At 33.3% G+C, this 26,775-nt stretch overlaps 2 protein-coding genes across 4 annotated transcripts in view; one reads left to right on the forward strand and one right to left on the reverse strand.

The window, feature by feature from the left end:
• LOC117334441 (homer protein homolog 2-like) overlaps window positions 1-11,269 on the reverse strand; it is a 57,188-nt gene extending 45,919 nt beyond the window's left edge. The window contains 2 exon segments of the mRNA XM_033894071.1: window positions 9,554-9,592; window positions 11,163-11,269. Coding sequence (XP_033749962.1) covers window positions 9,554-9,592; window positions 11,163-11,173 — 50 coding nt within the window. The 5' untranslated portion in view covers window positions 11,174-11,269.
• A 49-nt stretch (window positions 11,270-11,318) lies between these two features.
• Window positions 11,319-26,775, forward strand: part of LOC117335137 (aryl hydrocarbon receptor nuclear translocator homolog) — a 32,994-nt gene continuing 17,537 nt past the window's right edge. For all 3 annotated transcript variants that reach the window (XM_033895073.1, XM_033895074.1, XM_033895075.1), the window contains exon 1: window positions 11,319-11,469. In XM_033895073.1, the coding sequence (XP_033750964.1) occupies window positions 11,427-11,469 (43 nt within the window). In that variant the 5' untranslated portion in view covers window positions 11,319-11,426. The remainder of the gene's footprint in view (window positions 11,470-26,775) is intronic.

Below are 26,775 nucleotides of genomic sequence, written 5' to 3' on the forward strand. Positions count from 1 at the left end.
ACATCTGTGGCTGCGTAATATCTCGCATCACATCTTAACCATCCCTCTGTATTGTCTCATCCGCAACAAGTTACACCATCATTTAATTGGTACTGCCCAGAAGAATCAAACTGATGTCACACTTGTGATCAATTCTGAAGTTTATGTGAATAATTACTAAAATCGAAAATCATTATTCGGCAAGATTCATAAATACAGTGCATTCACCAGGCCAAAATACCACACCTGGAATATCAAAGAAACGGAATAATCCCAAAGTAAAAATAGGTCTCCAAGTTTTGAAGTGTTACAGATAAATCATATATTGATTAATTGGTTTGTGTGATAAAGAATTACACCAAATATTGTCAAAACTATCCATGTCCTTTCTGTAGGGTGTGAATATGAGCAGTTTCTCTAAACATCCTTCCATATTTTGGAGCAGACACAAATGTCCTGAATCAGCTAGCGCCCTATACACTCATCAGAACATGTGTAAAACTTCTTGATATCTTTACTCCCTAAATTTCTTGCTCACAGTCCCACATTCGAAAGAAAACCCAGCGGGAAATAGCCAAGATTGAAAAGTATCAAAACTAGAGAACTGTTGGTTTACCGTCTTAATCTTAGGGCTGGATCAGAATTACTTCATTTCATATATATATATAGGTACAGAAGACTTGGAAATGCACTCAATGGAACGGTAAAGTAAAAAGAAGCCGTTTAAATGAGGATGTCCTGCAGGGTATTGACAACTATCCCTTACTCTACAGGAAATGGGTACTGAGTTGGACCCGATTCCAGCTGGAGGAAGATCCAGAAAAGCATTTAAATATCGGCTTTTTGTGGGTACTATCTTATCTGGTCATGATATGGGTCAGATTAGATTAGTTCCCCACCTTCGCTAACATAAATATTCTCTGTATGTACTGTACACAAATCTAATCAGCCCTAAGGTCTATAGTCACACCTGCCACACAACCAAAAGAACTTTTAAGCTAATAACATTTTGTGTGTTTTATACTAATTCCCAAGAAAAGCATTCATAATGCCCTTCCTTAATTTAGTTTTAGAAGTTCACATTCAAATTTATATAATTATATAAAATCTGGGATTCTAAACAAACTTCAGCAATGTTTTTGCTACAGTATTTAAAAGATTTGATTTAATGGAGATCTACCTTTCCATAGCATTGTATTAAGCATTTGATTGTAAATGTACAGATGAAAGGTTTTTCCAAAGATACGATTATATTTATATTACACTAGCTATAGAAAGCTATCATCAAAATTTGCATCCCGACTCGGATGATCTAACTGGTACACAGCTGACAGATCTTGTATCTAAAACAGACCCAAGAGCTAAACCCATCATTTAATCACTTCAATACCTCCATCGAAACACATTCTAGCTATTAATCAAATCAATATGTTTCCGTTCTCTCTTACAATGGCTGAATTAGCAACAACTTTTCATGGATTAAACTCATATGAACTCAGCAATATAGACACAGTTACAACAAAGATATGCTGATGGCGAAAACTGATATTGTAATAGAAAAATACTTTCACTAGCAAGGAAATGTTAGAACTGGGTCGATACACAAGTTATAGAGTACAAAAAAAAAACATCAATGAGGCACATTTAGGTTAGATTTTGAACTCCTGATACCTTTTTTCAAGATAAATAAAAGGCAATCCTTTCTTGTGCACCTCTCAAGTTTATGTTTGATGTTTAAGTTAAGATCGAGAAAGAATTCGAAAAGGGGTATCTGAAGTTATCTTCGGTACTGAAGTATCTTCAGAGGTAGGTAGAGTACACAGCCAGATAGTCCTGTCGTTCTAGCTGCTGGTGTGATGGTGGGAGTAGGTAACATGGGTGTATGCTATCATATCCTACTAATTAAAACATGTACACATATACTATAGGAAAATACATAGTCTTAGATTTATGATAGGGGAAATAGTAAGGTAGAACCCAGGCTCTTGCAGACATTAAAAAAATGAAAAATATTAGTAGATTTGCCCGATTTTATAGCCACAATATCCAAAAGCTTTCAACCTGTATGATTACATGTACATGAATAATTCAAAAACTACATGGACCCTCAAGAGTTATCTCCCATATTTCATCAACCTCTACTACTAGAGGTGTAGGAAACTTTTCAAATATCCTATTACTGCCTCATCAACCCACAAGGCAAATTGCCACTCCGTTGCTAGATCTCAGTAGTAAAAAATCTCGCATCTTTAGGTTGGTAATACTTTCCTTATCAGAAACGCCCATCTCAGATTTTTTTTACAGACTGGCGTGAACTGGTGTTTTAATAGGGATGATCCAAAAATAGGCTGACAGTTTACTTTTGGCTGGGCGTACGTTTGGTTAGTTTTATAGCGGAAAAAAGTGTACAGTTTACATTTTATATCTGTATTAATTTTTGTTCTTCAAAATTGTAATATGCAGCCCATATGAAAGATTTTTTGGGGGAGAAAAAGTGAGAAAAAAAACCTCAAGAAAGCACTGTTCTTCATTGACAATATCAGCAAAATAAATATCTTTATTTTTACACTTCATCCCAATTAAGTGATTCAAAACCTAAGTAAGAAATTGTCTTGTATCTTCAATACATGTACTGTGTGTGTTACTTAATCTTACAACAGTATAGGTAAAATTGTTATGATGGGTAAATTTGGAGCGAGGTGATCTGTTTTATTAACAACATTCAAGGTGACTGCCTGCATGGTGTTGGGAACCTCTATATATGACATTTACTGAAGAACAACTCTGAACTCCTATTGAGGTTTAACATAGAAAATTGTAAACTAATTACTAAACTAGTTTACTATATTCAGAGATTCTGAAGGACATACTAATTAGAATGCTACAAAATAACTTTAACATATTGTAATCACAATGTCACAACTCTAATCAGATTTGTTTACCAATTACAATTATTAGCCCAAGTCATCAGAATCATCCACATGAACCTTGGTAAGTGATGCAACTTAAATGAGTTAATGACAAAACATCATTTTCTAATTAATTCTGTGTTTTTAGCATTGTTTTTTTTGAAGGAGGGTGGGGGAGGGGATAATATGTAGATTGGATCAGTGTAACAGTGTCCAACCCTTCGGTTCAATTCATTCAAGTGATTTTAGGATTGTGTAGGCTAGATTCAACTGAGATCTGTAAATATACAATCAGGATTTTGATTAATATAAGGTATAACTTGCTTCGCAATTGTTGTAAAATAAAGTTTATATTTGCATGCCAGGTAGATTAAATAAGATTCATCTTGACATGACAACTTTTTACACATACTATGAATTGTATATAGGCCTTTCAGGGGGGGGGGGGGGGGGGGGGGGGGGGGGGCATCTTCTATCTAAAGGGTTGATAAACCTGTAAAGAACCCCTTCAAGACTCTCAAGTATTGACCTTCTTGGTTCAAACCCATTTCACCTTGTGGCCATATTGTAAACAAATCGTCTACTATACACACATACTTATCAAGCCAATAAATCGGATCCCACAAGGATCATACCAATTCATCTGTCTCGACTTTTGAGCTTTGATATCTCAGAGAAATTTCTTTGGAAAATGAAGACAAGATAGATCAGCATCTTTATTTTTTTCAGTTGATTCATTAGGTACATGGAGGAGGAGAATTTGTCAAGAATTTAAAAACACAAACTAAATCAACAAAAATCCAAAGCAAGGTTTTATCAAGGTCTTAAGGAAAGACATTTGTGTTAATTTCATACATGTGAATAGATTCCGATAAGAAAATGCAAGAAAATTTATATAATAGGAAATAATAAAGTAATATTGAAACAAAAACTTAATCTTCTGAATATATATATACAATGTATACATGTTGTTTTAAGAACGTCTTCAGACATTGGATAATGTTTGCTCCTATAAATAGACAATTTATTTTTTACTGAAAATTACAAAAGACAGTTTATATTTACAATCGGGTATATATAGTAACAATCTGTACATTACTGTAATACAGAACAGTTTTAGCAATAGATATGGTTTAAGCCAGGAAACATGATTTCAAACATTCACCTTATCTCACATAGGCATCTGTAGAAACCATCTCCAACCCACACTGTAGGGCACACATAGATATGCATGGTGCCAGACCTGACCTCACATAACTTCCAAACCCAAATAGACTTGCTGTATCTCTCTATGACAGCAGTAATTACTTCTACAGTATATAAATATATATTTTCAGTCATAAACATAGGAATTGCCTCAAGGACAAAATGTATGTTCTCCAGCATTTCATCATTAATCTTATGCACCAAGTTTTTTTTTAAATTTAAGATTTACAGATGATAATTAAATAATAATCTATCATGCTCACCTTTGGAAAATGATAAAATATGGTTGTTACTTTTAGAATAGAAATGCTTAAGTGTAAAATTTACCAATATGTAGTATGCAGTGGCTGGAAATATAGGGGAGATAACTATATATAACATCAATATATATATACCACATATATTATCACTGTCACATAACTGTTCTAATTAATTCTTGTTAACACAAACACATACCTCATTATACCTTATAAACCAGTATTTACAGTTACAACATTGATATTCAGGTATTTTCTTTTTAAAAGGAATACATATAGTGTTGTGCTAAAGTGCTTAGAATGAATGCATCATTGAAAATGTGTCAGATGGAATTCAACCAGGTGATATGATGTAGCTCTAAATCTCAAGTGTATACAACTTCATCAATTTCACTGACACCACACAATAAAACTTGAAGCTGTATCAGACTACATGCATCATCAAATCACCAGAAGCGACATTGACAGATTCAATAATGGCAATGCATAATTCCCTGATGGAACGGGAAAATGGCAGTGTTATACAGCCCATAATACATAATGGAAGATAGCTATATAACAAATTGGTCTAGGTAAACCAAAATGTTTCCAATTTCTGACAAATGGAATAGTTTTGCATCAATTCCACAGAAAGTTTAATTCTAGAGAAGCAACAATTAATGAAACTATCATGCTGGCATTTCACAAAAATGACATTGTTTGGAACACAAGATGTAATGATGTTAGACATGAAGACATAATCCTGAAAGATCTTATGAAAAATCCAATGGTGAAACTAGTACTGTTATAATTACCTTGTTGATCATGTCTTGATTATTGTCAATATTTACCTTGAGCAAAACTATTTACAATTCCCAGGTAAATATAAGAGAAAGAACTTCACTGACTTTTTGTTGTCAAATAAGACTCACAGTTTTCAACAGTATGGAGATGTCAAAGATTACTTAAGGATGCATCTTACCTTAAATGTCATACCTGACTTTTGATAGAGTTTTCCCCCTTCTTACAAGTTTTCTTTATTTTGAGGAGTAATTTTGACACATTCAAATATATAATTATAGTTTTGACATGTCATCAATCTGGATTATCTATAGTAGTACTGCTGTCTTCTCCATCAATATCTGTTTAAATCAGTTATGTTTCCAGATAGTGAATATTATCAAACAAAAAATACTTTAAGAGAAACTGAATTACATGTAAATATCATATACAGTCATTGTCGATTTATTCCATTCATTTTAAGAAATACAACAAATTTGAATTAATCAGGCATACATATTCAATGCCATTGTTAGAGCGTTACTGTTTATGGGTGAAACATGTTTAATGTATAACTTAAGCATAGATTTAAATTTATGAAGCTATACTGATCTTGTTGCTTTATGCATACATTGTTGTATAGTGAATTATTTGTCTGACGAAATGATTTAAAACAATGCCAAATCACATCCATGCATATTTTACAAGGAAGCATGCTTGAATTATCACACACAAAAAAGAACTCTACCTAAGACAAAATTTTTATAATATATATATATAACCTACCTTAGGATAATCCTAAACATATCCTGTGGTCTCCTTTTAGATTCTTATCAACCTCATCTCATCAAACCACTAGTCACCTCTAGCAGTAGAATTAATTTAGAGTTCTAGGTGAATAAATAGCCAATAAAGGTGATACACTGATAATAAAGACATGGTTTGTGGTTTCTAGGTGTCCTCCCAGTGGAGTGCCAATATGTAAACACACAGTCGTTGTATATAAACATCACCTCTGACCTACCAAGGTTTGTACAACTCCATTCCACAACTAAAGCATTTTTTTTTTCTGTTTCTTCAATTATGTGGAAATGACAACAGCCTTATGGTATGTCCAGGATAATGCCAGGATGAGAAGTTGGAAATATCTACATGACCGAATTTTGTACTGTATCCATTTCACATCAACCTAAAGGGCACATGTTCGGCCATGCATGTAAATATTTTCTTATTTCTTCTCTGATCAATTCTGAAGATGAGCCATGCATCCTCTCCTATATACATTCATAAAACAGCATCAATAATGGACTATTTCATTGTGGAGTTTGCATGATCAGAAACAGCAGCATGTATAAATAATGATACAGAAGGCAGAACCAAACTTTCCTGTTATACCTGTTTATCTAAATCTACTTCAACTTCAACCATGGACTAATGAACTTGAGGAACTGCAGCAACGTTAGGTATATATACACAATAGCTTGTTGGAAGAAAGTTTGTATTCAATCCAATTGACCCAGGCCCCCACAGCATGCCCGCTTATATTAGATTATGAAATCTTCTATGAGTAGTATACCAGGTACATTTACTTTAAACTTCGCCACATGTGACCATTCCAGTTAAGCTAGTTCTGATTACCATGACGTAAATAGTGTTACAAGTTTTACACAAATAAGTTCAGCATTACAACAAGTTTTGAAAAAAAAAAAACAATATTGACATTTTGCACTGAAAACAATTTCATTCTCATTCATCTCTGTTTTAACTATATACAGAGGTTACACAACGAGTGAGTGTTGGATATGGAATTTATTTCACACGAGTAAGCTATTTTTTTTAAGTTACAAAAGACACGAGCTTTAGCGAGTGTCTTTTGCAACTTTTAAAAAATAACTTACTAGTGTGAAATAAATTCCATATCCAACAATTACGAGTCGTGTGACCTGTTTCTACCACAATAATATCGGCTTGAATCAAAGGGAAACCTGGCCAAGTATAATTTCATGTATGCAAATAAAGTGTACTGGTGACGTCTGGGACCCGGTGATGTGACATCATTCGATTATTGATGACGTCAATAACAATTGCAGCTTGGGTCAAAGTTCGAATTCTTGACCAATCAAAAGACTGGAAGGTCATATACCACTAGTGGTATATAACATACATTTATCCAACAGTCGGCACATTTATACAATTGCTTGAGAGTGAAATAACACAGCGTATTGTGATAGAAATATATTTATAGCTCAATCAACCAGACTAATACAATGTTAATTCCTCCTGTGAAATTCCGAAGGATGTGGTTTGGTCCTATTATACTATAATAGAATGGTTTGTGTTTTTCAGGAAACCGAGATAACCGACGATCATGTGATGCCAAGGTTAAATCCTGGGCAAAGCATGTGATAGGCTTCGATGAGGTGGCCATCAGCTACTTCAAGAAGACACTGCTTAAAAAAATAAATAACTGGTCACCGGACTATTAATGCTGTGATAAACCCAGGAAATTAAACAAACATTCAATTTCATATTCCAAGCCAATTTTTAATGTTTAAATGTATTTTTCAATCTTTCGCTGGTTTTGTGATATCAAAGTAAGTAGCTTTGGGGAATTCCCTGAATCATAAACTGGTTATTTTTGTATTGAATCATTCACAAACAACATGAATACTGTCAGTTAAGATTTCAAACCAACATTGAGACAATATGCATCTATCTTCATTAGAGCTGAAACGAATGTTCGAATGTTCGCAAATGAATACCAATTCCCCAATATTCGAATAGTGGAATCGTATTCGAAAAATTTGGTATGATATTTACTTCCCTTTAGTCCTTTGATCTGAAACATGTACAAACGTTTCATTTGAGTTTGGAAGCATTTCCAGCTAAATTCCAATAAATCTAAAGCAGAATGTAAGCTATGGGGGTTTTAACGTACAAATCATCGCCGGTCCAAACTCATTGAAAACGTGTTCAAACCTCAGATTTCTGTTCCGATCCAGCATTCAATTCAACATAAAAATACATGTATATTGCAAATATTTTGACATGAATAAGTTCCAAAACGCGTGAATGAAAAGATATAAAAATTTTTTTGACACAACATCGTAAATATGGTGCAATGCTGCTATCTTTCATATCCGTACTGTGTAATGTCAAACATGTGGTGCACCATATGCATACTCTAATTGTGTCAGTGTCAATAAAACACTTTGAAACAATAGCCGGTTACAAGCGCTCAGCCGACAGAGGAAAATTTACCATGTGGACAGTTTGCGGTTGTTTTATTTCATGTTATTTTGCCAGTACATTGAATGTCGAGCATTTACATACAGATCCAATGTAGTGAACGTTATTTTTTTAATTATTTATTGGTCTTAAAAGCAAATATTCCTCCTCTTGACATTGACAATATGGCAGCCACAAGCACGTCAATCAAGCATGCCAGCCATGTTAACTTTGTCGTTGTAGCGTGTCGTCAATGGGCAAACTTGGTGACGTTTTTTTTTACGATTGTTAAAGTGAGCTTCCGACTTAGTTCTGGCCATTCTTCAGTTGTATATATCACTGTTAATTATCTAAACCTTTTAATTCGTCTACCTAGCTTTGTCAATCAGAAATAATTACATTTTCTTATGTGTCGACATTAACTCCCGAATATTTGAATGCCAAAATCTGCTATTTGTTTCAGCTCTTATCTTCATATAATGTTTAAATGTTAATAAAACCATGAATCAGGAAAATAATGTCGAAGCATTTATAATTACTGTACATGTAACGCTGTAAATAAAGTCTGAATGATTTCTGCTTTGATTAATGTTATAATCCATACACATGCAAATCTACACACAATTACAACTACACATTCTACTGAGCTTGTTAGCATTGTATAAATGCATGCAAAGTATTAGTAATAAACCTTTTGCCCAGTGAATATAGCAGTAATTGTATGATTTTGTATATTGTTAAACAGTGGTAAATAATCTTTTGCATGGAATCTTGTGACTGACTGTTTTTTAAGATTTTTTTCAAGTCCCTTTAATAATGTATGAGACCAAACAACTATGAATGTTTCCTCATAGCAATGGACTTTTATTTACCTATCGGTAACATTATTGTATATCTCAAGATATATAAATAAGTCAAGATATAGCACTATAATTGAGATTTCAAGCTAAAATATTTGTACATTTAATTGGAATGTTATATATTTCAACAAAATCAATTCATTTCGGGTAAACATCAAACTATATCTGGTATTTAACTGACGTACACAGCCTCAGGTATAACAATGAATTTTGAATATCGATGCAAATATATATAATGAATACCAATAATAAATTACCAATATTCTTAATCAATGCATGTAATTTTATTATTAAGTATTAATATTTACTGGATTAGTCAATGTGCTACACTTTAATAAGAATTGATGAATCATACCGCTTTAGTTGTGAAAAGTCACTATCACTAGCACTGGTCCTGTAAATACAAACAGTTAATGAATGGAAGGAATGCAAGATACTACAGAGTTATCTCCCATCGATCATGACTTCAATGTCTAAATATTGTGGTTGTCGGTGCTGTGCATAAATCAAATTATAAAATGAAATTCTAAGAACAAATGACAAAAAAAAATTGTGTTTGCATTGTTTGGAATTGAAACTGCAATTACCTTTTACTAAGAATTAATAAATTGGAAGCGTCAAAATTCTCACTTTAATATTAAAAATTGAATGGGAATTTCCATAAAATTTTTCAAACTTTGATTTGTCATAACAGTTTTCAATTATGAAAGAAAATGTAGTGATAATACAACAAAACAGTATTTTCCAACTAACTGGTAATCAGTTCTAAATAATATCACTAAAAGATTACCTGATTGATCATAATTATTTGGCTATAGCAAGAAAACTTTCAAGAGTAATTTCTAAGATTTGAAAGTGTTTAAATGAACAATTTCAGAAATATATATAATACCATAATATCTTAAAACAAAGCCTGAGTTTCCTTTGGTCCTGAATTTTTTAAAATTTAAAATTTTGATACATTTTGGTACAATGCTTTACTGGGTTTATTTTGGTCAACAGCTGCAGGTAATTACCTTTACATTCCTGGCTGAACATGATATACATACATAACATTTGATAATTAATTTTGTCAACACTTAAACTAGTCATGATCAGTGAGAACCTTTAAAAAATCTACTTCAGTCTTCTACTAGGCATGGAACTTTTTTTGCAACTAAAAAAAATCATTAACGTAATGAGAAAACACCATGCAACTGAATATTTCAATGCATAAAGGGACAAACAAAATACTAGAATATGTTTATATGAAATTTGAAATATTTTGATATATACCTGGAGATCTATATATATTCACTCTTGAATGAAAATTGATAGAAATAATTTAGACAAAAAACCTACTATTTTTTTTTAAGAAAGGAAAGTAAATAAATCATTGACTTTTATACAATTATTAGATATCATATCAAACCTAAAAAGCAACTGTGGTGTTATTATTTTGTATCCAAGCAAATTCACAATGTCAATGAAAAGACTTCTTAAATATACTTTGCTACCCCCCCCCCCCCCCCCCCCCCCCCCCCCCAAAAAAAAAAACAACCAAAAAACAAAACAAATTAATTGACTGTCTATACCGGCAGTCAACACTTTTAAAACACTCCCGATCCTAAACACAAAGACCATAGTAACTAGTAACAGCGGTCAGTAAGTGCTGAAATGTTGGTGTTTTATAAAATGGGAATATCGACTCGAGACATGATAATTTGTTACTTTTGTGCTACACGCGTTTTCACGAAATGGTAAAAGCAACGAAAACTTCAATAGTAATTATATGAAAATTGTGCATATCCCCCAAGGCTACCCTGTATAACAGATTAGCAGCCTGAAGGAATTTGAGGAATTTTCATGGAATTTTTCACATGATTTTGAACAGTTGACAAACTTCACAATAACGAGGAAAATCATTCAATATTCAATATGACATGAATTTTAAGCAAACAATACGTAATTTAACTAAAACTCACCCCAAACTCATGTTGGCCAATTATGGAATCTGCATTCCGCTAATAGACGATCTTATCTGGATGTAAGCGAACTTCAAACACTTTCAAGTTTCTGCAGAGAAAATATACCGGAAGTAACAAGTACTTTGGGAAATATTTTGATCTCGTGAAATCTCACTCATGACGAGACTGCTTTGTTTTCCTGTCAGAGTTTTAGAAATCGTGAAAATTTAGACAATATCACCATAAGAAGAGAAAACAGGTGAACAACAAACATAAAAGCCCATGGCGTCGGCTCCAACGGTTTCCCCGGGACCCTCAGGAGCAGGTAAATATTAGTGCAACCTTCCAGACGAAACGATGACCCTATCCGAAATGACAATATGTCTACTTCGACCAACATTTTGGATGCAAGGGGGGTTTTCCCGTTTAAATGTACATGTGTTTCTGACTTTCTGTGTTCATAATATTTACTATATGTATGAATTCATTCAATATAATGCGAGTTCGATATAAGCTGTCGTTGTATCCGCGCAAAAGTTATCATTAAAAAACCCTTATAGGCCTATTATATTTTAGTCGATTGTAATTTTTACAGTAGAAATCTAATAGGTCTACTGCAGTCAGCAACTCATGATCATTACCATAAGTAGCCAGGCCAAATTAAAATAAAAACAAAATTGAACGACAAAAAATACTACTTTATAATTGAGTCAGAATTTATTACATTTTTGATATAAGAGCAGTAGAGAATGCTGTGAATCGTCTATAACACTGTACTAGCACATGTCGAATGCTGAACATTGATCCCAAGTGAGTACTCACATTCCGTTACATTTGGTGCCAACCCAATCCTGCTCTTGATAAACCCACTTTTTAATGTGTTTCTACTTATTCAGCATACAAAACCTAATACTTCCTGACCATTCACTTACCTCCTTTTCCTCACTCCGACCCTAATCAACTAATTATATATCATGACACCACTAATTAATAATATGATGTCTGGAAGTTATTAAGATGAACTTCACAGAATGGTATAAACAGAATGAGGACATATGAAGTTGAGATTAGTTTCATCTTTGTGAAATGTATGTAATGGATGAGCGATTTCAAGAACAATCACAAAAATAATTGTTTTGATACGTACACTGGTTCAATTTTAACTAGTATATAGAGAATACATGGTCAGTGACTTAAAATATCAGCTGTATTTTGGCAAGGGTAAAGAAAGACTAAAGTGGCTAGCCACTTTTGTCTTTCTGTCCCGAGCCAAAAATACAGCTTATATTTTAAGACACTGACCATGTATTCTATTTATCCTGCAACAGTCATAAAAATAATCATTTTGAAGTGAAACGGTGTCAAAATGACAGAAATATGTTCGCCTTTTAAACGTAGTTTCACTTTGAAGTAGGTCAGTCGAACTGACGCATGTGCTAAGATTCCAAAATACAGCTGTTTTCCTTCACTGCCGTATACAGCAAAAATGTATACGGTGGGTGTATTCCGACAATGTGGTGGCAGTTGCAGGATAAATATATATATATATAACCACTAACATTTATTCTGTTGCATTGGATGGGACATAAGATGGTATCTTTTGTGCGAGCTGTCCATATTCTCAATCTGCATAAAAAAGATCATCCCACTAAATCATTCCTGTTTAATTTGTGAAGAGCAGGTAGGACAATGCATGCCAGTCCAGTTGTCAGAACTCCTATATAGCTAGGAAATGTTTATGATGAAAGCTTAGATAAACATCCAAATTATCGCTAGAATCAAATTCAATAGCCCCCCCACTCCTAACACCATCATATCATCGTATATAGGATAAGGCAATTTTGGGACAAGGACCATCTTCTTATCTTCTTATAGCTATAGCTACTAACAAACTTATTATAGGACCAGTTCCAAAACAGGGCTACTCCCTCATGCTGACAGAACACAGACTATAGTCGGTGAGATGAAACCAAGGAATATACAGAGTCCTTTAGGTGATAAACTATAACTAATTAGCTAGGGATGGACAGACAAGCCAAGAATCTCGGGTTCAATCCCAATTTGAGTTCTGCTTGCTTTAATTTTCTGTTGCAATATGTACCGACAATGTAATCCTTGTTATTGACGTAAGTCTTGCGCCCCATAAACATTACAGCATATTACAATATCAAGCAATGTAGAATATAACAGTATCTGAAGATACATGCTTACATGATGTACATGATTTGAAAATTGTCATGGATACTAGAGAATGGAAGATGGACAGTATATGAACAATATAAACACCGGAAATGAAGTAATCGTTGACCAATGATATCAGGATGGGAATTCATAGTTGGTTTAATATCTGATGTCTAGTGTTCCATCTTATAAAACCAGTACACAAATTTAAATCTCCATGAAAAGTGTACAATTGCCATTTTCCATTGCCTCATTCTCAGATCAGATCCACAAATGCAATTGAATTTGGCTGTTAAAGTTAAACAAAACTCTGGACTTGGACGAATAGATTTACACAGTGAAACCCAAATTCTGAAAAGTTTAAAAGATACTTTATACCCCTCAGAATCTGTTCAGAATTATGATTTTCTCTACCCAGATTTTGTTTATTTTTGCTAAAAATGTCATTGAAGGAATTGTAAGCTTTAAAAACAACAAAGAATACATAAATGATAACAGAACTGTGACTCCAACTCAAAATAAATTAAAAGAAGGGCAAAATATGAACAGCGATATAAATTTGCATTGATACACTTGAAAAAGTTCATGGAGAATAAGACCAGGTGCTCTGGAGGATTAGCGCCCTCTGCTGAACAATGACACCCATCATGATAATCTAGATAAATCCAGGATTTGTGAATTGGCTTGGCTTGTTTTTGTTGAACGTCCTATTAACAGGCCAGGGTCATTTAAGGACGTGTCAGGTTTTGGAGGTGGAGGAAAGCTGGAGGATCCGGAGAAAAACCACCAGCCTACGGTCAGTACCTGGCAACTGCCCCACATGCGTGTATGTTTTGAACTCGCAACCCAAAGGTGGAGGGCTGGTGATAAAGTGTCAGGACACCTTAACCATTCGCCACCGCAGCCCCCGATATGTGACATTGTCAAAATGAGAGCTGAGAACTTAAAACTGTGATTGTGGTATTGGGTAGTGAATTACTGGTTATCCCCCCTAGCCTGTACTATTGCTACCCTTTCAATCACCTGTTCAAGAGACCCAGGTCCCATCCCCTCACAGAAGCATAGCAATCTTTTGGTATCTATTTCCATTGTATACTATGTGTGTAAGTCATCTTGATCAGATATGCATGACTGATTTCCACACATTGGTTGCTGTAGGATTATCACCAATATATTGTTAATCATCTTTAAAGCTGAAGGACTGCTAGGCCATAATAGCTTGTTGATGTATAACCTGTTTTGTAGATAAATAAATTAAAGATGGGATAAATTAACATGTAATAGAATGAAACAAGTTGATTTGTTGCAATGAGAAAATAAGGAATAGCTGATGGCAGTGTCATTGGAAATAACTTTACTCCTGACGAATGTCTATATAGCTACCAGAGGTTTACTTAAGTACAATTACAATCAACATGATAAGAATTATATAAGGATTATATAGATATATTTCATAAACAGGAGGATACCAAATGCTTATAAATATAACAATAAAAGCATAGATATAGTGGAGTAGAAGACAGTAGAAAAATGATTCTTTTAGGAAGAACCTTTGTTTGTCTAGCCAATGGCAGTCACTTGGCTAAATTAGGTTTAAAAAGAAGGAACCAACATCAATATTTTCAACATTCGTAAAAACATTCATGTTGAACAGAGTGAGAGATAGAAAGTAAAAGGTCATTAGGTAAAGCAGCCAGAAACCGTTGTATGCCTTATTCCTCTTTGCCATTATCTGCAGGTCATTGTAAACTGTCATTCATTCTATTGGATTTTGTAACACTGTCAGTACCAATACTGCCTGTTCATGATCATCCATAATCATGAGTCTGTATAAACTGTATAGCAGCAGGTCCTACTTATAAAGCTCGGATATATGAAGCTAGAATTTCAGAGAAACTTGATCTGTGTATCAGCTATAACTGTGGAATTACAGTAGTGGGATTTGCAAGGGACAAAATATGATGTCTTTGTTATCAAACTATAATCACTGGTATATATACTGTATAAAACAGTTGTCTCCCAGCCATTTTATAGCTGTACACAGTTTCACTTTCAACCCTGGCCCTACACTGTGATATAATGCTAACACTGACATTATAGGGTATAATGGAAGTGGGAGAGCTTGAGGTCACAATACATGTTTACTTCACATTTCTTACACTGTTTGATTGCCACAGTGACACATACTAATGAAACGTCTACAGTCTAGACACATCATAATGTATACCTGTTGTTTGTATAAAGCAAAAAATTGAAGCTTGAAGTAAATTAACAAGTAGGTGTAAAATTAACTACAGGTATACAAGACCTGCATTTTCCATGTCAACAAAAGTCATGAATTGGATCTATAGATTGCCATGATGTAATTATTCCTACATAGTTGAACAAAGTTAAACAGACTGCTGTTAGTGGGAGAAACTTTGAAGGAAATAGTTTGCTAAAAATTACTGGTAATTAATTAGGATTTGATCAGATAATGATTCCATTTAATTATGAGGCTGCAGTTCACAATAACAAAGGAAACAAAGCCTCAGCCAATTGAGACACATTTTTATCTCGTTATAATCTCAAAAAAGTATGGGAAAAGTCTATATTTATTATAAACAAAAACATTAGATAAAGTGATCAATTTAAGATGAATTTTGATAAAAGAAAAAGCTGATTTCCCACCTTCACCACATATAGATTTAAGCACCATTTTCCTGAAAAGCCTTTTATAAGGATCCACCATAAAAATACAATGCATTGTTAAAAATTAAGTGACACTTTAATTTTTTTCCCAATAAGTTCCAGCAAGTTTTTAAAAGCTAAGTTATAGTATTGGCTTTGAAAATGCAGTGTCTTAAAGATCATGTTCACATTCCACTATAAAAAATGGTGAATTTAAAATGTCTCAGACTTGTAATATAATATATATACAGCCAATTTTTGATCACTGAGAGTATGACTAATTATTCCAACCCAGAAAAAGTTGTCAGATTATTATTTTGGTATGTTGATCACACATAAAATCAAGCTAAAGTATCTGTTGATCAATTTATTCATAAATTCCCTTTCATCAGCTGGCTTCTTTAAGAGGTTGTACATGTGTCATCTGAGTACTGCTATATGATATATGCTAATGGTGACAAGAACTAGGTATTGATTTAGGAGAACCAGCTCTAGAGCTTTGTAAGGAATAAATCATTTTTTATTTGTAGGAACATCTGGTGATAAGAATGTCAATAGAATGTTTCATTGTTATGTAGTCCCATATCCAGTACAAGTGGTTTAATGAGTACGTAATGAGTCATGATAAGGAAAATTTAATGGATCATTACCTGTAAAATAAGCTCTATATTTCAGTTAATAGAACATTAACTAAGCGTTAAATGTAACTTTTTCACTGATTGATATTTATCTGTAAATATATCTAAAGTAATAATTTTTTTATTGTTGTTTAAGTGCGACTGTTTAGTTTATATTTTATCTACATTCCACAATAAGGACATTTGTGAGGGGAAAATATTAATCACCAATTCATTGAATTCAATAAAATCATATGAAATATAGTCTTTTCAAGGTTTTAATCATCACATTCTTCTGCTGTTTTCTTCGACAAAAACCGGTCAAAAAACAAGTCGTTCGCTTCGACATCACGTCGTTCGCTTCGCCATAGTGATGTCTAGACCTAACAGGAACTAACAAAAAAAATTTATCATGTATTCGCTGTGATACTTAATTCTTTATATTAGGAATTAAAACACACAAAATCGAGATTTAAAAGTGTATAGTAGTTTGACATGCTAGTGTTCAAATAATGTCATTCTTAGTGCCTTTAAAAATTTTCGTAATTGATATGATACTAATGCTGCAACGGTAATTTGTGGTACAATATATCGCAGTATAAATGGCATGGTTCGGTTCACAGTATTTTTTTCTTGCATCATGGTACAGTCTTGGTTCAGGCCATTTCCAGTTTTCTGCGTGGTAATTAGTATCGCTCATTTAAATAACATATATATATATATATATAGAAACTTTTCTGGTTCTGTGTAACTGAAACAGATGGTTTAGATTAATTCAAAATCATTTAAGAATCAAAATTTTCTGAAGAAAAGTCCATGCGGTGGTTGCTACTGTCAAGAATCCTGTATTTTGATTGGCTGATGATCATGATGACTCGCATAGATCTAGGTTATTTCCTAACCTGAATAATGTTTTTCGCTACTTCTAGGCACAGTTTTACTGCAGGTCATACTGCGTTCACCAATCATGTTTATCCTGCGTAAAAGCCGGAGCCGTCCACAAAAGAAAATGTTCTCTCATCAATATCAGATCAATTGGAAATTGAGTAGAATTAAATTAAATAATCTTAGAGGAAAATTATTCATCTTTGTTAAACATGTATTAACCCAATGTGTTAATATATACCTAATTGCTAATAAGAAGCATGTCAAAACTTCTTATAGTCAGTATTTTTTTCCAATTAAACTTTAGTAGCATTTTTATGATTACAGCTGTAATGTGATGGCTAAATTTGTACAAATAAGTAACCTTGATAAGTGAATTCGTGATAGTACCCCTGGATTTATGTTTTTATCCCTCCAATTTTCAGAGGAGGGGTTACACTTTACCCCTGACAGGATAAACTAATGGGGCACTCTGTAAATGTACCGTGATATGTATCGTACGGTGAGACAAGTATCACAATATGTACTATTGTATCTTGAGGGAAGCGTATCGTTGCAGCAATATATAATACTGGTTCCGGATTTATTTTTGTCATTTACCTGTATTAATCCAATCAATCAATTAGTATCGGTAGACGCTTTTGCAGAGCGATCATGGAGAAAAGACTGCTCGATGGAACTTACTTTAAGTATGATTTACCTTATTTTTTTAGAAAATTCTAGAGACTTAATGGAATAAATGTCAAAGACAATATTTATAAACATGATTTATTTGTTATTTTGTTTGGAAATTTACTCATCAACTGAGACGAGTGCACAGCAACATTCACTCTTCTTCAGCTAATTTAACTTGTCCAGGACAAGGGGACAAGTGCTTTTTTCGCACCCTTTGATTACTAGTAATTTCAATTGTGCATATTTACTCTTATTTGCTAGCTAGTTTAAGTATCATGCATATTTAATATTATATATAACATAAAAATGGATGTTTGTAACATTAGAAAATATATATACAGTGAAACTTCGTTAACTCGAAGTCGACGGGACCACGAAAAAACTTCGAGTTATCCGAGTGTTCGAATTAAGCGAGTTATCGTTTTTGGTGAAAAGTTTGGTCAATATTTGTCAACATTATATAATCATAATAACTCCGCTCTGTCGTTCATCAGTTAAGTGTAAAGACGGGTCAATACATGTAAATATATATGTAATGTTTAGTTATGTCACTTGTAATTTGGTGTAGTTTTGCCGATATACAGTCACGATAAAGTTTCTTTCACTTAGTCACTTCAATAACGATCTGATGTGCAAGTCATGTTTGCAAAAGGTAAACGATAAAACGGAATTCGACAAAATAACAAGTTATTAATGTCAAAACAAATAACCGTTTAAGTTTAACACAGATTGCATACAAAACGTAACAGAACCATTACCTTTTATTGGACATATATAAAATACTGTTTGATCGGCCTACTTACTTTTTATTGATAACCACGCCATTTCCATGTGTATTAGCACCGGAAGTTGGGCTGCGCATGTGCGTATAAAATGTTACTGTAACTGAGTTGGCGTTTTATCCGATTTAATAGACAGCACTGACCGTTACAGTTGTACTCTGAACACCTCGGCAGTAATTACGCTATTGTTTCAGCAGTTTAAAGATTTAATAGGCGCCGGTGACTGTGTCATTTCTACACCTGTAAAAACATCAGCCGGGTAGATCTACCGGTGTGTCAGAGATTAGTTCCGCTTGAGCGAACGGGTAGATGAGTTGTTGACTATCGTGTGTACTGATATCGGCGACCGCCTTGGGAAATTACCTGATGTAAGTAAAGCAGTACTTTTTATCACCAAGACTTGTTGTTATAAGATTCAACCGACAATTTCTTTTATGAATTTATGAAACACTTATAATAGCATGTAGGTTAGTAGTGCCGATATGTTCAGTATTACAAACGGAACTTAGCTCTTAAAAAAATGTCGGCGTTTGCACCGATCGACGAAAATTATACTTCGAGTTATTCGAACATTTCAAGTAGGATTTTTATTGTTGGGACCAAATTTTTACTTCGTATTATCCGAGTTTTTCGAGTTATCCGAATTCGAATTATCCGAGTTTTTTTTACTAAGATAAAGAGAGAATTCGGCCGGGACCGGCGAGGTACTTCGAGTTAAGCGGGGTATTCGAGTTATCCGAGTTCGAGTTAACGAAGTTCCACTGTATATCACTGTTAGAATCCAAATGCCAGAATATCTGTCTGTACTGTCATTGCCTTTTAATCTAATTGCTGTCTGATACTTCTACAGACTTTGAGTAAGTCATTTCTCATACCCTGTTCCATCGGAAAAATATAGAAGGCAAGGGGCGTAACTATAAAATTTCTGAAATAATGGAAATTGAACATAACTAGCTATTGTCAGGTAGTTAAGGTAATGATCATGTCATTACAGATCTAAGTTGTTATTCGTTATTGTGATGGAAACTATATATAGGAACTTTAGAGAGGTGGTTTCCTTAATAAGATTGTACAAAAGTCATTAATTAATATACATTGCAAACAAATGTGATTGAAAAACTTTTTTCTGAACAGTTTAAAGCCCCAATTAATGCAAATATCAAACAAATAATAAAGGGGAAAAAAATCTATTTATATAGATATAATTAAAATTAACTTATCTGAGGTAAATTCAATCAAGACAAAACTGTGCTTCAGAATTCATTATAACAGCCATTGAAATTCATTATTTGTAAACATGCCTCATTTTACCATAGCTGCCTTACAGAAGTCAGAAAATCTGTTAGAGGTTGGAATTTTAAAAATAGACTTGCATGCATATAGGTTTATAGAGATGAGGCATATATGCTGAACTACAATAAGGTATAAGCTTATAGCTAGGCAACACTTTTTTCTTACATAACAGACCCCCTACTGTACAGTGTGTTATATGGTGTAACATGTTAAAATTTCATCAACAGCTGTATATGCTTTTAACATCCTCCGCCTCTCTAACCCCTTCCTGTATTCTATGAATTGATCATTCCATGACATGTTTCCAGTTCCCTTCTTTGCCACCAAATATGGATTTTTTTTTCGGAGTGGCCTTCGGAACCTCGTAGAGTATAACTTACCCAAAAACAACTCTTCTCAAAATTGATCACCTCGATCTTCACATGGAATGAAATAGCAATGTACGTATACGGAAGTGATCCTTCATTATATATAGTAAAATAAAAACCTTCCCTATATTAAACATATCACCTACAACTATAGAGAGGCATTATGATTTAATTGTGTACTTGTATAATCAACATAGTAAATGAAAAACCCGATCACCTTGCCTGATTGAAGGTGTTCACTCTGTTTACCCTAGGAAAAAAAGTAGAACTATAGCTAGAAAAGTTTTGCATCTAATTTGCATGAGGCCCAAATTAAATCGGGATATTTATGCAGCAGGCAAATTCATAAATGATAAGGAAGCTACAGTTATAGTAGGTGAGGCTTTATTTTGAAATGCAATATCGATGTCCCGAATTTAATTTCTTGTTCTTATTTTCCTTTGTAAAACACTGCTCTGGCTATATAGTATTCAATGAAATGTATATCCCTTGTTGTGCCCCGTCACCATAAAGATGTACATGTAGTGACAGGCCAATGCAGGTCAGTGTCAATGACAGCATTGTGTAGTAATACTAAGGAAGTGATATATATATATACAGCTTATATTTAATTTGTAATGACTATTAGAAATTATTTAGTTAGTTTAATTTTTAAAGATTATGCATTCTAGGAATTCTTTGAACTTCCTTAATATGAACACTGCTTCAAAGATACAAATGTCATTTGATCAATATTGTCTCTGTTTCCTGACTTGTCAAATGGATCTCTAAACTGGCAAAATATTTATGTACCATGTGTATGATCAGTTGATGGAAGTTCCACTTTATAAACCTCGTGTTTGTTTAGTTAATTTTCATGTGTTTTGATTTTCCCACGGCCAACTATTTCTTAATAAGATGCCACTCAGAGCTTTAAGTATGTTCTAGTGCAACATAATAATCAAGCAGTTATTTTCTCAGAAAATTTCTGAATTGCAAAAAATTGTCAAGTGATAAGTATATTGGGGCTTTAAGTGATTATATTGCTAACTATATATTTTTTGTCAGTGGATTTCCTCAGGATAAAACTATAGGAGTATTGTTATATATATGTATGTTATAACCTACTCTAACATAATTTGTTGGTAAGGTCACGTATAGCCTTAATTTTAATATAAATCACAGGTGTTATATATACAAATGTACACCATCACATTAAAAGCATTAGTCTAGGTGGATGATGAGCTATATATGATAACATGTGACATCGACAGCCAAGTCTTGATTTGAATACAAAACTACGCCTTTTAATTTATACATGTAGATCTACATAAGAGGAATAAGTTGATACCATCATATATAGACTCCCTCATAATAGCTATCAAGCAGCCAACAAATTGATACCTGTTTGCTGTCATTCTGTATGCTAATGAGGCTGTACTTACTGATTATTGGTGAAATGTATGTCACTAACAGAAGTTATTTTACCTGGCGAACATGAAGTTGACTAAAAACAGCAGCACACATGTGAAAGGTGTCAAGAAGGATTCAATTGTCATCACAGTGATTCCGACAGAGTAAAGTATCCTGGCAACAGTTTAATCCTGAATATGAAAAATGACACACGATGGAATACATGTTGACTGTTGAACATTAACTCCGGAACTGTGTGAAGATTTTTAAAAGATAAAGATTATGCATGTATTTCTGTTGGATTTAATTATGAAGTCAGTGTTCCATAATTAGACCTAATTATATAAGGTGTATATTAGTCATTCAAATTCTTAATTTGTAAGATATTCTGAGTGAAGGAAGGACTGTCGTTGTTTATACTGTTTCAGTGTGATTGATCAATGTAACAATATATAAAAATGGATTATTCTAAAAATGGATTTGAATATTCAAACATGCAGCAATCTACAATTAATTATCCAACAAGTCCAGAGTCTCAAGATCAACTGTCGCCGATGTACAGCCATCTTGTTAACCCAGGATATAGCCATGTACTTTTCGGTAAAAATTCTATTTCACTGTTGATGTCATGATGAAGTTAATGTTGTGTATATACCATTTGTTCAGATGATACTCAAAGTTACTGTGCTTATTTTTGTTTTGCTCGCCGGTTACAAGTAACCGAGAGCTAATGCTGTCACCCCGGCGTCCCACCCCAAAACTTTAAAGTTTTTGGAGTAAGTTTTTGGAAAGCTTGTAAGTCGAAAAGTATACACCTCATGCCCTTCTAAGTTGGTTTATACATTCATTAGAGGTCTATGAGTGATGTTATGGCAAAATCATGCAGAAAAAAAATTGTGATTTTTTTTCGCATTTTAACATTTTGTGGACTTACTTTTTTTGACACAAAAACTCACTTTAAAGATTTTTGGGGTTAGTTTTGAAAAGTTTGTAAGTCCACACCCTTCTTATTTGGTTTATACATCCATTAGAGGTCTAGGAGCGATATTATGTGACATACAATTTCAAAATGACATGCTTAACCATACATAAAAAATGAATGCGTATATAGTGTCATTGCTGCCGCCTGGTGAGCTTTCGCATGTGAGAAAATTATATTTATAAAACATGTATAAAGGTTAAGTCGTCTCACTCTTGACAGAGATACCTGGTATATACTGATAATATGTCTGTGTCATGCCTGGTAACAAATCTTGCATATAAATTTTTTATGATTATTTATGAGTTAAGATAATATATAGCTGAATAATTCCCCCATTAGGTGCTAATAATTAAGAACTAGAAATTAAGTCAGTCAACCTTATCATCAGAGTGAGAGCTTATGTTGTCACTCCGGCGTCGGCGTCGGTGTCGGTTTTCCAAATGTTAAATTTTTGGTGCAAGTGTTGAAAGGCATAGTAATTTATGGTAATATGGTCCCTGTGGGGGTCAAACTATCCCCTGCCGGAGTTAAACTAAAAGATTTTTTGGAAAATTTTTGGACTTAGAAATATTTTGCGTTAAGTTTTTGGTGCGAGTGTTGAAAGGTATTAATACATCACTTTATAATTGTACTAGGGTGCTGATAATTGGCAATAGAGTCCGTCTGGGGTTAGACTATCCCCTGCCGGAGTTAAACTAAAAGACTTTTTTGGGAAAAAACCAGAATTTTCAAATTTTTGGACTTAGAATATTTCTGCGTTAAGATTTGGTGCAAGTGTTGAAAGGTATTAATACATCACTTTATAATTGTACTAGGGTGCTGATAATTGGCAATAGACTCCCTCTGGGGTTAGACTATCCCCTGCCAGAGTTAAACTAAAAGATTTTTTTTGGGAAATAACCAGAATTTTTCAAATTTTTGGACTTAGAATATTTCTGCGTTAAGTTTTTGGTGCAATTGTTAAGAGGTTTTAATACATCACTATATAATTGTACAAGGGTGCTTATATTTGGCAATAGAGTCCCTATGGAGTAAGACAATCCCTTCCTGGAGTAAAAATTGGATTTTTTCTTTTTAAATCTGTGTTTTTTTGTTTTTGTTTTTAAAAACTTTGGACTTTGTGTTAACTTTATATTGTGAGTGTTGAAAGGCATAGTTATACATGGTATTAGGTTCCCTGTGGGGGTTGAACTATCCCTTTCCTGAGTTTAACTGAAATATTTTTTTGAGGAAAAAACACATTTTTTGAAAATTTTCGTGCAAATGTTGAAAGCTTTTTAACACATTACTTTATGATTGTACTAGCTAGGGTGCTGATATTTGGTAAAAGAGTCCCTATGGAGTTACACTATCCTTTCTTGGGGTGAAACTGAATATAAAACAATATGAAAACGTCACAATAGACACTTTATACCGGTCACATTTTTCAAGGGAGACAACTCCATATCCAAAAGGGAGACAACTCCATTAGGATATGTTGTCAAAAAATTGAAGAAATATGTCCAAAAGCAATTACGTTTGTGTTTAATATCTTCATTTAATCTACAACAGCATAGCTTGTCTCCCTAATGCATGAATTCACAAAACATAATCTGATCAAGTAAACAATATAAATATTATTAATGCAATTTGCGAAACCATTTCAATTAATATATTTTAATTATTTATTGACAAACATTTGAGAGACGAGCTATGCTGTTCTCCAACAGCTCTTGTTTACAAAATTATTGCCCTTTGTTAAAATTTTGTGTCCAGAGCAAAACTTCGCTTGCGTTAAAATAACTTTGTCTGCTTTTGTCATGCTTAGACAAAGTGCAGATTATCAAAGTCAAGGAATGCATACCTTAATTACAGAGTTATTGCCCTTTATTGAAATTCTGTGTCAGGAGCAGACCATTAAGCAAGGATCATGAAACTGGCGTAGACATGTATATCAGTAACACTTAATGCATATGCAGTGGACTAGATCCCAGACCCATATCCCCATATTTATAGTTATTGCCCTTTGTTAAGGTTTTTGTGTCCACAAAATTTTGCTTGCATTTAAACTAGGATAATGAAACTTGGTTTACAAAAGCAATGTGCAGTGTACCAAAGTCAGGGCCCGAAACCCTTAATAACAGCGTTTTTACCCTTTGAATTCCAGGACAGGAGCAATTTCATCTAAATATGCTTTATAATATAGTAATCTTTCAAGTTTTAATATTTCTAAATCTGTAAATGAATTCCAATAATTTCATTAAATCGGACAAATAGATGTAAATTTATAGAATTTAAAAAGTGGATTCAACAACCAAGATTGATGCTTGTCCTTTATTCATACACATATCTTCTTCATCAAATAATCAATATAGAATTTCATACATATATGTATCAAATCAATAATACAATCTCTTTGACAGGAAAAGCCTCGTCTTTTCAGGGATAACTTATAAACCTCCATTTGATCATGAATACTGATAAGTTATAGCCATTTGAATGCTAATAACTTATAATTATAGCCATTTGAATGCTGATAACTGTTATATTGCCATTTGAATGCTGACAACTGTTATATTGCCATTTGAATGCTGACAACTGTTATATTGCCATTTGAATGCTGACAACTGTTATATTGCCATTTGAATGCTGATAACTGTTATATTGCCATTTGAATGCTGACAACTGTTATATTGCCATTTGAATGCTGACAACTGTTATATTGCCATTTGAATGCTGACAACTGTTATATTGCCATTTGAATGCTGATAACTGTTATATTGCCATTTGAATGCTGACAACTGTTATATTGCCATTTGAATGCTGACAACTGTTATATTGCCATTTGAATGCTGATATTACTTTTATATTGCCATTTGAATGCTAATAACTGTTATATTGCCATTTGAATGCTGACAACTGTTATATTGCCATTTGAATGCTGTTAACTGTTATATTGCCATTTGAATGCTTATAACTGTTATATTGCCATTTGAATGCTGACAACTGTTATATTGCCATTTGAATGCTGACAACTGTTATATTGCCATTTGAATGCTGATAACTTATAATTATAGCCATTTGAATGCTGATAACTGTTATATTGCCATTTGAATGCTGACAACTGTTATATTGCCATTTGAATGCTGTTAACTGTTATATTGCCATTTGAATGCTTATAACTGTTATATTGCCATTTGAATGCTTATAACTGTTATATTGCCATTTGAATGCTGTTAACTGTTATATTGCCATTTGAATGCTGATAACTGTTATATTGCCATTTGAATGCTGACAACTGTTATATTGCCATTTGAATGCTGACAACTGTTATATTGCCATTTGAATGCTTATAACTGTTATATTGCCATTTGAATGCTGATATTACTTTTATATTGCCATTTGAATGCTGATAACATTAAGACTTATATAGCATTGGATGCTAAAACGTGACTGGATGTTATTAAAATTAATGAAATTGTTTCACTTCCTTGTACCAGAGATATTTAATGTCATCCTTGCTCTGTGTTATGTAACAATTGTTTATTATTCTTGGGTTTTCCTGGACAAGCGACCTCACTTTGACAGGTCATTTTTGACAAGTTAAAAATGTTAATGCCTTCCTCTTAAAATATGACAGTAAATGTGTATACATGCACATTTCTTCCTGATAAAATATCTGTCAGTATATATACTTTAAATAATGGTCCAAGTAAATGGTATCAATACCTGTCTTAAAGTTTGAGTTTTTAATTTTCTTTTGTTTGGAGTGAAACATGACCATGAAGTGACAAAAAGATTTTTTTT

This window comes from Pecten maximus, chromosome 9 (genome assembly GCF_902652985.1).
Source record: "Pecten maximus chromosome 9, xPecMax1.1, whole genome shotgun sequence".
Taxonomy (NCBI): domain Eukaryota; kingdom Metazoa; phylum Mollusca; class Bivalvia; order Pectinida; family Pectinidae; genus Pecten; species Pecten maximus.